The following is a 16,039-nucleotide window of genomic DNA, read 5'->3' on the forward strand; positions in this document are numbered from 1 at the left end:
TGTCTCAGGGTGGTTTCTGCTCCGGAAGCCAAGTAGGAAGGGATCTCTTCCACCCTTCCTCCCCGCCCTCCTCTCCTTTCCCTTCCCCTTTTCCTGACATTCTGTCACTCACACTGTGGCCATCAGCTGGCCCAGAGGACTGCAACTCTGCACATGAAAGTGGAAGAGATACTTCAAACTGAGACACCTAGATTCTCACTTATTTCTGAGACACTAGAAAAAAAGGCAGCCTCGGCTTCAAAGCCACATGCTTTTTGAAGCAAGAGGGAGCAAAGAGCCAGTGGAGCTTGGAGTAATTTCTGGAATCAGAGAGAAAATGGGCACTATTTAAAAATCAATGGAATCTATACTAATTTATAAGTAAACAGAGAATATTACCAATCAAGTTTATCTCAAGACCCCTGGACCAGAAATCCCCACAAAACCCATTCCTGAATTTCCCTTCACACCTCATCCTTACATGTGTACCTGTTAGATTTTATTCCACCTTGAGGAAAGGAGTTAGAAGGGCTGGGGGGTGGAGGAATGAAAAAGAAATTGCTGTGCTGGCAACTCCCCCAAGGATCTTTTTCTCTCTTCTCTCTCACAGCTGCTTTCTTTGTGTTCTCCTTCGGCTTCCTTTTCTCTTTCTCTTTCTCTCTTTTTATCTCTTCTGTCTCGTCCATTCCCTCACCTTTCCCACCTCTCCTGCCACCTCTCATCATCATTGACCCTGTTTGTTTTCCTCAACGTTGTCATATCTTCCTTCATTCACTACTTATTTATTTATGGTAGTGATGATGTAGTGATGTCCTGGGCTCCATTCCAGGCTCGGGGGTGTACAGCAAGAAAGACACAGTCCGTGCCCCCATGGAATTTATATTCCAGTGAGGAACTTAAGTATAGGAATGAAAAGAAGTAAACAGATAAGTAAATAAAATAATTGCAGGTTGTGGTAAGATTTATAATGGAAATAGAAACCACTAGATAAAGATAAATGTAAAAGGGAAGCTGGGGTGTGTCATCTAGATCTGGGGCTCTGAACAGCTTTTGTGTCATGAACGCTTTTGGAGTTTGGTGAAACTTCTGGATTCCTTCTCAGGGTGGTCTTTTAAATATATAAAATAGAATGAATGGAATGATAAATAGGACAAGTGTACTGGAATATAGCGCTAACGGCACTTCTCGTGGGAGTCCACTGACCCCAGACTGGATTCTTTGCAGGACAACATAAAGAGTTTGGATATTGTTTTAAGTAGAATGGGAAGCAATTGTAGAGTTTTAATCAGGGGAGTAATAAAGTATGATTTATATTTTTAGACCGCTGTTGTTAATGTATGGAAATACATTTCATGTGGCTAATAGTGAAAGCTGAGGAATATTTAGGAGGTGGCTACATTGGTGTAAGAGATGATCCTAGCTTGGACTCAGATACAGTGACTACGGAGGAAACTTTCTAAAAGAATGTCTGTGCACAAAGGAACACGCATACCCTGAAAAGAGAAGAAAGAGACTGGAAAAGAAGAAGTACATAGGTCTCTTCTCTATTCCTACTTTTCCAAAGGCTCCACTTAATCCTTTGAAGATTTGCTTAGTAAAACACATTTAGTGAGCTCCTTCTGAAGCTTGTGGCCAGTAGCCCACAGAATATGCAAAAAGTTTTTTTTATATACTTACTTGAAGCAAATATGTTTCCAGTAAACCTTAAAAGAAGTTGTTCTCCTTCTTTCACTTGGAAATGGCGTGATGGCTCTGGAGGACCACTGAACCCTTCCAAGCGCAAATTCCTAAGCACCTGGTTTAAATCCTTAGCAGGCACCACTAAAATAACGACTCTCTGTGGGTTGTCTTTCTCATGATACAGTACAACGCAGGCAGTGGTGCTGAGCGTGGCTTCCTCCAAAGACTTGACGAAAGAAACCAAATGGCTGTTGTCCGCCATGGAAGACAGGTGAAGCACGATAAGCCTGCATGGAAGGAAAAAAAGAGTGAGCAGAGGGAAGCATCCAGTCTCAAAAATACTCCTAAAACAAATCCGTCTCCCTGGGCTGGACCCCCCGTCACTCAGTCATTCTCCAGAAAACTGCCTGTAAGCGCCCCCTCCCCTAGAACAGCCCCACATTCACAAAGACAAACTGATGAAGGCGTGTAAAGCCAGCCCCCTTGGTACTCACACTTCAGAGCTTCCCTGAGGTATCAGGCTGAGCTCAAACCCTAGTTTTTCCCATTTCTTCCCTTGCCCTGCCTGCTTCTTTCCTTCCCTTACAGGAGTCACCTGATAGCCTTCTCTCAATGAGTCACTCACATTCTCACCTTAATCTCTTTTTCTAGGGACCCTGACCCAAGACAACTGTAGGTGCGAGCTCTTCCTTTATGAGATAAAAGCTATCTTTGGACATATGACTGCCCTCTCTTTATGAGTGTCTACTTCTTGTGAACCTTAAAATTGTCTAAAACTCCTCTCATAATGAGCTGTCTAGAGAACATGGAAATGAGAAAGCAAAATGAGGACACTGAAGTAACAAATTCAGTTTCTATATACATAGTTAGCAGATGAGCATAATATGAACAGTTAATTACTATCTCCATGGAATTTCAGCAATGAAGGTGCTATTTTAAAACTATTTTGGAGTTAGAAGAAAACTGTAAAAATAAATCTAAGTTAAGAGTGGTTTCCAAAAGCACTTATTAAACTATCATGAATGAAATTACAGATAGCATATTCATGTCGGATCTAGTTTGCATTTTAAGCACGCCCTAAAGGACTATGCATAATTCTATTTGAGGAACAAAAAATCTCGTCTTATGATTGTGCTCCTGTAAACATCAATTATGAACCATGAGGATATCATCTCATCAACTGGCATTATTTACTGTAGTATTACCTCTCTAAATGGTCACACAGTTCAAATGATATCAAGCCACTCTGCATGGTTCTCACCGCAACCCCGTCAAGCACAAACCAACCACTATCTCGGCTGCTGAATCCCAGTAATTTCAAAGATTCACAGGCGTTGTTCCCAGGTTTTCTTATGGAGGTGCTTTTTGTCCTGTGTTGCAGTAGCAGGAGAGAAAATTGGTGAAATTTGAGTAGCATGAATTATATTTAATGCATTCATTCTCTCATTAAGTGAAAAATCCAATAACAATTCATTAAGTATATGCTATGTGCCAGTAATTATGTTGTGCACCAGGAATACAAAGATAAGAAATATATTGCTCTTGCTCTACAGAAGCTCACAGTATTAACAATATGAAACAGTTACAGGCCAAGGAGATCTGTGTGGCAATGATGGGAATGTATAGGGTGGTTTAACAGCAGAAGAAAGGTGCTTGGGAAAGCTTGCAAAGTGGAAATGCTAATACCTGAGATGAGCTTGGGAGAATGAGAAGCATTTTACTACTGGCAAAAGAGTTAAAGGACTCCAAACATTAATAAACTCAGTAGCCAAGACTCGTGGTATAGCAATCATTGACTCTGGAGCAGTCCTGCCTACTTTCAAATTCTGAGTGGCTCTGCTTTGCCTCTAACTAAATGTATGACCATGGGCAAGTTATTTGATCTTCTTGTATCTCAGTCTTTTTATTTGTATCATGAGAGTAATGATACTATCTATATCATAGGGTTAAATGTGTTAATATTTGTAAAGCACTTAAAATTATAATAAGCATGAATGGTATCGATAACCTCATCCTAACTCCTACAGCAGACATGGTCAATTAGTTTCTCATACAGTTCTCCCTCTTGCTTAACCTGCCCACCCAGAAGCTGTGAAAGAGGCAGTTGCATGTACTATGTGATACTTTCCCCAACCAGAGCTGATTCTACTAGCAGGAGACCAATTTCCAAAACCCAGACAATGTGATTCCTTTCTTTAGAAACTAAGAAAGAAGCCCAGAGATTGTAACTTGTTGTCCTGGCTATGAAAATGAATAAGCCGAGAGGTTGTTAAGAAAGGGGAAACGGAGCAGATGCTAAGAGAGAAAAGGAGAAAAATCAAGATGAAAGAATCAGTGTAGTCCTATAGCTGGAGAAAGCAGAGATTACCTATTATAGCCTTACAATAAACTCTTCTTTTCTTAAATACACTTGAATGGATATCCGTTTCTCACAACTAAAAGAAGAAAAATCCTTGATCCTGAACATCTTGCTGGAAAAACCTAAACAAAACCTGGTCTAATGGTGCTACAAGCCACAAGAGGACAGAACCATTCTAGCGAGATACTCAGAATGAAGATGCAAGTGTGAATCCCACATCTTTATTTGTGAATAGAATTCGTTACGGATTTAAAACTACTTTAGTTTCACGGGTTGAGCTGTCCTGTGAACCAAAGATTAGGAAATGAGCTAGATTTTAAATGTCTACTCTGAAAACTTTAGACTAGGTCGATCAACCAGATTAAAATCAGGAGGACAGGGGAAAACAGAACAGTTTTTGGCTTTTGGTTTATAACCACAAATATGGTAAATTTTTTAACCCTTGTAAGTTAATAATTTATTAACACAGGAAGTTACATTCATACTGAATCCAGAACTTTGGTCATTTACTAGAAATTGACTTAATTATATGTAATTTTTTTTCTGTTAACAACTCTCACATTTTTTCTGCTCATCACCTAAGTTTTCCATGAAGACCTACGTGTTCTCAATTGTAATGGGGCTGACCCTACTCCCAGGTGTAGGGGGGCATATAATCTGAGCCAAATAGTGCGTTTGGCATTCATTTTGCCAAAAAAAATCCAATTTCCCCTCATTCTGAGCACGATAGGGTTGTACTTCCTTGTTCCCTGTGGTTGAGTCCATGTGACTAGTTCTGGTTAATGAATAGTGAACAAAGTCATTTTGTCATTTTCAGGTTAAGCACTTAATTGCTAGTGCGGGTCTATCCAAAGCTCTTTCTTCTACCACCATGATAGCAACCAAACAGTGGGAGCCCTTCAGCTTCAGTCTAGGGGTGAGGATGACCAGGTAGCAGCCTGTCTTTGGTGAAACAGGTTTTTGTTATCATACCGTAAACTAGGCTGGTCTACCCCAGTATTTCCTTTTAGTCTCAGTGATCTGTTCAGTGACGGGTTTGTGACAGATTTGGCTTAAGAATAAGACCCAGGCTTTTACGTATACTCACAGGGAAAAAAGGATTCTTCTTTTCTACTGAACTTGTGGTTTTGATGATGTAGCCATATTGCCAGCATGAGGAATAAGCATGTTGGAGAATGGAATTGCTACAGAGGAAGGCAGATAGAGAAGACGAGAGACTGGGCTCTTTCTAGTTCAAGAAAACTATTAAGATAAATACATCTCCAGATTTTTAATTTACATGGACCAAAGAATTCATTTTTCCTTGAGCACTTTGGGTTTGCATTTCTGTCACTTAAAGTCAAAAAAGTCCTTAATGATATAAAGATCAAATTTGGACTTTATTTTTTTCCAGTTGAAATGCAGCTGACATGTAACATTGTGCAAGCTTAATGTGTACAATGTGATGATTCGATACTTGTATATATTGCAAAATTATTACTGCAGTAAGGTTAGAGAGCACATCTTTCACCTCAAATTTAGACTTTAATATGATAAGAGATACAACTCATACTGAAATTAAATAATTTAGTGGCATCCTTATTTATCTCAGCTGTTCTTAGCAGCTCTGCAACTAACCTCTTCCTTTTATGGATGCTATTAGCAAACTTTGACAACTAGTGTTGCCTGGTAGTGGATAGCATGTGATCATACAACACAAAAGATGACATTTTTATGTACTAATAGTTCCATAAAACATAATCAACCTTTATTAGATCAATTTGTTTATTTAGGAATAATTGATTTTGCTATTTCTTGAGTACAAAACTCTCTCCATGTCCAAAATTCCAGGCAGTAAGGGAATATGCTTGGCCCATTTTGGGTTAAATATTCAGTTATCATAGGGACATTGAAGAACATGAAAGCTCCCATTAGAGCCACATGGATAGAGAAGATAATTTCCAGTATAATTACCCAAAAATAAAGTGGCAAGATAGACAAACCAACAGGTATCTACTCCAGGCTGCCTTTTTCACATCTAACAGTGTCCTGATGCCTTTAATGCCACAATGGAAAGACATGCAGAAGGTTTTTCCTAAGATAAAAATGGTCTGTTCCAAGGTACCTCAATATTTTGTCTCTGTAAGTAGAAACAGACATAATAGGAAACTTTTCAAGGAAAGCTTTGTTTGTTTTTTAGACTATATTTTTATTGCAGTTTTAAGTTCACAGAAAAATTACGAGGAAGATACGGAGATTTCCCATGTATCTTCTGCCCCATACATACATAGCCTCCCCCATGATCAACATCCCCCATTAGAGTGGTACATCTGCTACAGTTGATGAACTTATACTGATACATCATAATCACCCAAAGTCCATAGTTTCAGTAGAGTTCACTCTTCGTGTTGTACATACTGTGGGTTTGACAAATATATAATAACATGTATCTATCATTATCACATAGTACAGAGAATTTTTAGAGTCATGAAAATACTCACTACCCCAAAAAGTCTGTGTTCTTTTTGTTCATCCCTCTCCAACACCAAACTCTGATAACCACTGATTTTTTTTACTATCTTCATAGTTTTGCCTTTTCTAGAATGTCACACAGTCTGTATCATAAAGTATGTAGCCTTTTCAGATTGGCTTCCTTCACTTAGCAAAATGCATTAAAGATTCCTCCAAGTCTTCCTGTGGCTTGTTAGCTCATTCCTTTTTGGTGCTGAAACACATTTTATTATATGGATGTTATTTATTCATTCATTCACATGCTGAAGGACAGCTTGCTTGCTTCCAAGTTTTCACAATTATGAACAAAGCTGCTTTAACATCTGTGTGCAGGTTTTTGTGTGCATATACATTTTTAACTCCCTTGGGGGAAATACCAAGGAGTGCTATTGCTGGATCATATGGTAAGATTATATTTAGTTTTTTAAGAAACGAACAAACTGTCTTCCAGAGTATACCATTTTGCGTTCCCACTAGCAACAAATGAGAATTCCTTCTGCTCCCCATCCTCACCAGCAATTGAGGTTGTTAGCGTTCAGGATTTTGGCCATTCTTCTAGGTATGTAGTGGTATCTACTTGTTGTTTTCATTTGCATCTCACTGATGACATATGGTATGGATCATCTTTTCAAATGCTTATTTGTCAATTGCATCTCTTCTTTGGTAAAATGTATATTAAGATTTTTGGCCCATTTTTGAATCAGGTTTTAGGAGTTCTTTGTATATTTTGGATAACAGTCCTTTATCAGATGTGTCTTTTGCAAATATTTTCTCCCAGTTTGTAGTTCATCTTCTCGTTCTATTGACATTATCTTTCCCAGAGTAGAAGTTTTTAATTTTATGAAGTCCAGCATACCAATTATTTCTTTCAAGGGCCATGCCTTTGGTACTGTATCTAAAAATTCATCACCATACCCAAGATCATCTAGGCCTTCACCTATGTTATCTTCTAGGAGTTTTATAGTTTCGTGTTTTACATTTATGTCTATATTCTGAGTTAGTTTTCGTGAAGGGTATAAGATTTGTATCTACATTCATTTTTTCACATATGGATATTCACTTGTTCCAGCCCCATTTGTTGAAGAGACTATTTTTGCTCCATTATATTGCCTTTTCTCCTTTGTGAAAGATCAGTTGTAGATCTACTTCTGGGCTCTCTGTTCTGTTCCATTGATCTGTGTGTCTCTTCTTTTGTCAGTACCACACTGTCTTGATTACCATAGGTTTACAGCAGGTCATGAAGTCAGGTAGTGTCGGTCCTCCAGTATTGTCCTTTTCCTTCAATATTGTGTTGGCTATTCTAGGTGACAGTTTCTTTTTGATTTGGAAAATTAAATTCATCCTTGCTTGGCTTTCAAATCCACAGGTAACATTACATGCTTTTGCATACAAAGGTATATAATGAACTAAAAATATTTCCAGTATCCTATTTCCATATTTAATAAATGTGAAAAATCATATTTTCTCAGTAAGCATTTGCTTCAAAATTTTGCTAAACCCATTTCACTCTATTGAATGAGGTTAACCTATGTTGACAGTATAGTGCTGGCTGATCAGTACAAAGAAAAGTATTGCATGTGTGGCTTTACTTCTTATAAAGCTACTATTTCTTAATGTAAAACATGGTGATTATAGTTGATAACACTGTGTTGTATAGTTGAAATTTGCTAAGAGAGTAGAATTTAAATGTTCCCACCAAAATGTTTTCAAAAGATCAGTATGTGAGGTGATGGATGTGTTAATTAGGTAGATGGGTAGATGGAAGGAATTTTCACAATGTATCCATATGTAAAATCACTGTGATCTATGCTTCAAATATTTTTCAATGTTATTTGTCAATTATACCTCAATAAAACAAACAAACAAATTAAATAAGTAAGTAAGTAAGTAAGTAGGTAAGTAAAATGACCTTTTAGGTGGAATCTTTTAAATATTATAGATTGCATTCACAAAACACAAGATTATAAATAACAAATTGAGAGTAAGTAATCTAGGCCTCTCCCTCCCTAATATTAAACAACTAGATCCTGATAAATATACTTTTTAATGCATTTGGGGATGGGGCTTGAACTTAGCAGGAGGAATGTTAAGGGAATGTCTCAAATTCCCCTCCAATACATGAGTGCAGCCAGGGTTGAATGTCAGGGAACAAACAGCCAGGAATAATGGGATTACTATGAGGACAAATTCTTTTCCAATAACTTAGATACAGGAGAATAAAACTGTAAGTGATAATCAAGTGAGCAGAACAAAGAACTGTGATCCTTGAGATCCTCATCATAAAAGGTGAACTTGAGATCTTGACTGAGACTCTCAAGGAGGCTGAAGTAGTCCCAGGGAAGTAGCACCTGGTTCTCAGCAAAGACAGAAATAAATGCCATCTGGAACAAAGCAGCTCCTTTTATGCCTGCAGGAATCTCATCTATACGTGATCACAAACAAAAGTCCCCAAACAAGTAAAGAGGTAAATACCATGGATCACAGTCGGCAGAAGCAACAGGCAACACCCTCAAAAACTACACTTATTAGAATGAGTAGCTACCAAATGAAAACAACTATGTATGAAAAGTTTCATTAGATAAAGAATAGTCTAAAAATAAGCAGTCAGCAAGAGACTATCAAGAATGATGAGGGCTATCTGGATATGAGCTACAAAGAATCTTAAGATATAAAAAATATAATTGCTGAAAACAATAACTCAACCATAAATTAAAAGTGTATTTTAAAGTATATAATATTTGTGGCACTTGAACTGAAATGTGAAAACAGTGCACAGGATATAGCATTTACATATAGATACAAGAAGATGGAAAATTTAAAAGAAAAAAAAGAAATATGGAATTTAGAAGGGCATGGTCTAACATACAACTCGCGGGAAACCCAGAAGAATAGAGTGCATAAAGTGGAGGTGAGGCAATATTTGATTAGAAAACATATATTAATTTTTCATAAATGTGAAAGCACAAAATTCCAATTAGAAAGCACAATGTATTATATTCACAAAAAGTTTTTAAAATTCACATCTAGATACATTATAGAAAAATGCAGAACACCGAGTACAAAGAAAAGATCTTAAAAGCAGCCAGGAAGATAAAGAAGATCACCTGTCAAGTTATGAAAATCGAATTTACTGAGGTCTTCACAGCAGCAGTAGTAAAATCCATAAACAGTAGCATAATATCATGAAGGAAATGAAAAAAAAAAAAACAATGTAAACCTAGAATCTTATGCCAAATGTGGTAGCAGTTCTCCAAAGACACTCCCCATGTCTCTCAATATTCATGTCCTTGTGTAACGCTTCCCCACAATGACCTAGGGTCAGCTCTGTGACTCACTTCCATCAGTAGACTGTTACAGAAATAATGATCTGATAACAGGCTTAGGAATTAAGAAAGCCTCACAGCATCTGCTTTTGTACTTTTGAAAGTCCTGATCCTCATGTCAGCAATCCAGCTACTCTTCTGGAAAGAGCACGTGACAGAAAGAGGTGATATGGAGAAGTCAGGTGGAAAGAAAGAGTCCTTGGGACTCCATGGAGAGAGAACAAGGCCCAACCACTTCTGCATACCAGCTACCACTGCCAAGCCTCCAGACATGTGAATAATGCTATCTTGGACTTCCCAACATCAGACACTCTCTTACTGCAATGCATAACAGACTCTAATAAGATAAACAAAACAACCTTCCAGCTGAGGCCCCAAACAACCTACAGAATCATGAGAACTAGTGAAGTGTTTTTTGGGGGGAGTATTTTGATATGAAGAGATAGGTAACTGAAACACCAAGCAAAATTCTATTCAAGGAAAATGATATGCAGACAAATGGAAAAATGTCTCATGTTTGTAGACTGGAAGAATTAATATTCTGTACTACCCAAGGTGATCTACAGATTCAATACAATCCCTATCAAAATCCCAATGGTATTCTTTACAGAAATAGAAAAAATTTTCTAAAATTCATATAGAACCAAAAAAGATCCTGAATAGCCAAAGCAATCTTAAGCAAGAAGAACAATGCTGGAAGTACCACAAAGCTACAGTAATCAAAACAGTGTGGTATTGGCATAAAAACAGACATATAGACCAATGGAACAGAATGGAGAACCTAGAAATAAATCCACACATCTATAGTCAATTGATCTATGACAAGGATGCCAAAAACACACAATGGAGAAAGGCTATCCTATTCAATAAATGGTTTGGTGAAAACTGGATATCTGTATACGGAAGAATGAAATTGGACTTAGACCACATACAAAAATTAACTCAAAATTAATTAAATGCATAAACATGATGACTGGAAGGAAAAACAAAATTATCATTGCTTAAAGATGATGCAAGAATTTACATAGAAAACTTGAAGGAATTCTCAAAAAGAAAATATTAGGAATAATGAGAAGGAGAAGAGGCAGATGGCGGAGTAGAAGGACGCTCATAAGTCACCCTCTCCCACAAATACACCAAGATCCACATCTACAGACCCACTCAGCCAACCAGAGCACCTGCGGAACTCCGACAGAACATCGCCCTCTTCAAAAGATAAAGACGCCAAAAATCTGGTAGGAGAAAAGGAAAAAAGAAAGAACAAAAGGCAAAGCAGCGCGGGACGGGTCCCGCAGGGAGGGAGCGGCAAAGGAGGACTGGCGCTCGCTTGCTGGGTCTCCCCTCTCCAACTGAGAGGCCAGCAGGACGGAGGGGGAGCCTCCGAGGCTCGGATCTGTACAGAGCAGCCCTTGTCTGACAGAACTAAGTTAAACGGGCACAGAGCGTCCCCCCGACACCCAGCCTGAGACGCGGGCCGGCAGCGGCGGGCAGGGCCAGGCTGCACAAGCCGGGCGGAGGACGGGGGCGGCTGCACGGAGGCAGCCCCGGGGGAATGCAAGGGGCTGGGCGCCGTGGCTGTGGGTGTACAGGACAGAACAACCTGGGCCCTCCATAAAACAGCAAGGTTGATGTGCTCTCGGGGGAAGGGTGCATACCCCCATCTCTGAAAACCCGCGGAAACTTTTCAGGGGAAGAGAGGTGGGGCCCAGGCACAGCCGCCATATTCTTCGGCGCTTAGCACCCAGGCGGGGTGGGGGCGAAACCTGCATCCGCACTGAAGGGCTCAGCAGCCTCAAGGGCCAGACGGAGACGGGCCTACAGCCGGGGGCAGATAGGCTCCTTCCATCCTGGTGCCTCAGAGAACTTGCTCCACAAAGACAAACAAGGAACTGGGTCTTGGCTCAGAGCAGGGACGAGGCTGCTCCTCGGTCTCCCCCGAGCCCACCCGCGGAGCGCGACCAGGGCGGAGCACGAAGCCTCACAGAGCAGCGGAGCTACCGGTGGAGCAGGCAGAGGGAGAGCGGACCCCCGCCTGTCGGGCAGGAACACAGCTCCTGACCGAGGTGCTGGGAGGGGGCACGACCCGCCCTCCTGCCTGGCCAGTCTGCAACATCTGACTGCGGCATCCGGAGGGGCAGTGACTCGCCCGCCCACAGCAGAGGAGAGCTGCACCTGACCCCGTGTTAGGAGGAGGCGCGATCTGCTTGCCGACAGGTGCTGGGAGCAGCACAGAAGAGGGCGCCAACGGAGGGCCTATGAAAACAAGCTGAGCTTCCAAAACAGGACGAAGACAGAAAGACTTCACATTAAAAGCACAGACTCCAGGAGAACACCGACAACCCTTTTTTTTTTAAATCTGTTTTTACCTGTTCTATTTTCAATTACTCTCTTAATTTTTACTTCTTAATTCATTTCTATTTCTCTTGGGTTTTGATTTCCTGTTATTGATTAGACACAGGCTTCAAACACATATATTCAGCTCCCCACCCCTTTTGTTTTTCTTTTTTTTTTTTTAAAGGTTTTAAAAGGACGTCTCCACCTGATTAATACTCTGCTTCAACCCGCTCTTCTATTATTCATTATACACTGTTTTCAAACCCTCTTTCTCCCTTCTTTTAAAAATCTTTCTCTCTTTTTTTTCTCTTTTTTTTCTTTTTCTTTTTTCCTAAGTTCCATTCCTAAATAGGCATTAGATAGATAAAATCCTTAAGATCCAAAATAGACAACTGATACTCCATAAACCACAGTGCCAGAGAGGTATGAGCAAGATGAAGAAGCAGAGAAACCTTTCCCAATTAAAAGAACAAGAGGAATCCCCTGAAAGAAAGATCAATGAAATAGACATCGATAGCCTACTAGATCAAGATTTCAAAAAAGGAGTGATCAAATTGCTGAAGGAATTAAAAGAGATAGTGTTTAGAGAGATAAAATATGTCAAAAATGAAATTGAAAGTATAAAAAAGAGCCAAGCAGAATGGGTAAACTCATTGACAGAGATGAGGAATGATCTAATAGCTGTGCAAAGCCGACTAGTTAATGCAGAGGAACGAATTAGTGATCTAGAAGACAGGGTAATAGAAAGCACCCATTCAGAAGAACTACAAGATAAGCAAATAAAAAATAATGATAATAGCATAAGGGACCTATGATAATATAAAGCATCCCAATCTTCGCATAATAGGGGTCCCAGAAGGGGAAGAAGGATCAAAGGGGATTGAAAAGGTTTTTGAAGAAATCATGACTGAAAACTTCCCAAACTTAAAGAAGGAATCAGATATCCAAGTACAGGAAGCTCAGAGGGTCCCAAACAGGAAGAATCCAAATAGACTCACACCAAGACATATCATAATCAAGATGGCCAGAGTCAAGGATAAAGAAATGATTCTAAAGGCAGCAAGAGAAAAGCAAAGAGTGAATTACAAGGGAACCCCCATAAGGCTCTCAGCTGATTTCTCTACACAAACACTACAGGCCAGAAGGGAGTGGCAAGATATATTCAAAGCCCTGAATGAAAAAAAGATGTAGCCTAGGATACTTTATCCAGCAAGGCTATCCTTTAGGATAGAAGGAGAAATAAAGAGTTTCACAGACAAAAAAAAAGCTGCAGGAGTTTAGCAACACTAAACCCATGCTAAAAGAAATATTGAAAGGGCTATTCTAAATAGAAAAGCAGCAGGATGCTACAGAAATGAGAAACTCACAACTGGAAAGGTGATAACTCATGAATTACAAATAAAGAAAACATGAAATTATGAAAGAAGACATACAAATCACTGAGAGTGGGAGAGGGAGGCAGGGAAATATAGAATTTTTTTTCTTTCTTTTTAAAATTTTTTTTAACAGTAGGATGGGTTTGAGATCATGTTATTATCAGTTTAATAAAAACAGGTATAGGTTAATAGATTTACAAAAAAGGGTAACCACAAGTCAAAAATTTACAAGGGAGTCACAAAAATTAAATAAAATCCATGATAATACAAAGGAAAATTACCAAACCACAAAAGGAAGAAGAAAGGAACAAAGAGGATATACCAATTCAACTGCAAAGATAAGTTCAAAATGGCAATAAACACACATCTGTCATTAATTACTGTAAATGTTAATGGACTAAATGCTCCAGTCAAAAGATATAGAGTGGCAGACTGGATAATAAAGCAAGAACCTTCAATATGCTGCATACAAGAGACCCACTTTAGGGAGAAGGACACATATAGATTGCGAGTGAAAGGATGGAAAAGGATATTCCATGCAAATGGAAAAGCCAAAAAAGCAGGTGTTGCAGTACTGATTTCAGACAAAATAGACTTTAAAACAAAGGCCATAAAGAAAGATAAAGAAGGACATTTTATAATGATTAAAGGAGTGATACAAGATGAAGATATTACACTCATTTATATATATAGGCACCCAATATAGTAGCACCTAAGTACATACAAGAATTACTAACAGAGATAAAGGGGGATATTGATGGGAATACAATCATAGTTGGAGATTTTAACACTGCATTAACATCACTAGACAGATCTTCCAGACAGAAAATAAACAAGGCAACAGAGAAATTAAATACTACAATAGAAAAACTAGATTTGGTGGATATTTTCAGAGCATTACACCCCCCAAAAAATAGAATATACATTCTTTTCAAGTGCACATGGAACATATTCCAGGATCAATCATGTACTTGGACACAAAAGAAACCTCAACAAATTTAAGAAGATAGAAATTATCTCAAGCATCTTTACTGACCACAAGGCCATGAAACTGGAAATCAACAACAGAGAAACAAAGGAGAAAAAAAGAAAAGCATGGAGATTAAACAATATGTTACTGAAAAAACAATGGATCAATGAGGAAATCAAAGCTGAAATTAAAACATACCTTGAGACAAATGATAATGAAAGCACAACCACTCAAAACCTATGGCACACAGCAAAGGCAGTGCTAAGAGGGAAGTTTATAGCGATACAGGCCTTCCTCAAAAAAGAAGAACAATCTCAAATAAACAAGTTAACCCACCACCTGAGTCAATTAGAAAAAGAAGAACAAAAAGCCCCAAAAAGCAGCAGAAGGATGGAAATAATAAAGATCAGAGAGGAATTAAATACAATAGAGATTAACAAGACCATAGAAAAAATCAACCAAACCAAAAGCTGGTTTTTTGAAAAAGTAAATAAAATCGACAAACCTCTGGCCAAACTCACAAAGAAGAAAAAAGAGAGAGCACAAATTAGCAAAATAAGAAAGGAAAATGGAGAAATTACAACAAACAAAATAGAAATACAGAATATCATACAAGAATATTATGAAAAACTATATGGAACCAAACTGGATAACCTAGAGGAGATGGACAAGTTTCTGGAAACATACTGTCCACCAAAACTGAATCAAGAAGAAACTGAACACTTGAACAATCCGATCACTAGAAAGGAAATAGAAATAGCAATTAAAAACCTCCCTACAAATAGAAGTCCAGGACCGGACGGCTTCACTGGGGAATTCTACCAAACATACAAAGAAGAACTCATACCAGTCCTTCTCAAACTCTTCCAGACGATTGAAAAGGAGGGAATACTCCCAAACTCATTCTATGAAGCCACCATCACCCTGATACCAAAACCAGGCAAAGACACTACAAAAAAAGAGAATTATAGGCTAATATCACTGATGAACATAGACGCCAAAATCCTCACCAAAATTTTAGCAAATAGAATCCAACAACACATAAAAAAGATTATACATCATGACCAAGTGGGGTTCATCCCAGGGACACAAGGCTGGTTCAACATACGCAAATCAATCAATGTAATACATCACATCAACAAGAGAAAGGACAAAACCACATGATCATCTCAATCAATGCAGAAAAAGCATTTGATAAAATTCAACACCCATTTATGATAAAAACTCTCGCCAAAGTGGGTATAGAGGGAACATATCTCAACATAATAAAAGCTATATATAACAAACCTACAGCCAGCATAGTTCTCAATGGTGAAAAACTCAAAAGCTTCCCACTAAAATCTGGGACAAGACAAGGATGCCCACTATCACCACTCCTAGTCAACATAGTCCTGGAAGTCCTAGCCACAGCAATCAGGCAAGAGAAAGAAATAAAAGGGATCCAAATTAGAAAAGAAGAGGTAAAAGTGTCATTATATGCTGACGACATGTTACTATATATAGAAAACCCTAAAAGGTCCACACAAAA

General features: G+C 38.7%; 1 protein-coding gene across 1 annotated transcript in view; it reads right to left on the reverse strand.

Moving 5' to 3' along the window:
- The window catches only part of DTHD1 (death domain containing 1), a 69,462-nt gene that overhangs the window by 33,567 nt on the left and 19,856 nt on the right, over positions 1–16,039 (reverse strand). The window contains exons 6-7 of the mRNA XM_006209783.3: positions 2,865–3,029; positions 1,657–1,946 (exon numbers count right to left, since the gene is read on the reverse strand). Coding sequence (XP_006209845.3) covers positions 1,657–1,946; positions 2,865–3,029 — 455 coding nt within the window. The remainder of the gene's footprint in view (positions 1–1,656; positions 1,947–2,864; positions 3,030–16,039) is intronic.

The sequence above is a fragment of the Vicugna pacos genome, chromosome 2 (assembly GCF_048564905.1).
Source record: "Vicugna pacos chromosome 2, VicPac4, whole genome shotgun sequence".
NCBI lineage: Eukaryota > Metazoa > Chordata > Mammalia > Artiodactyla > Camelidae > Vicugna > Vicugna pacos.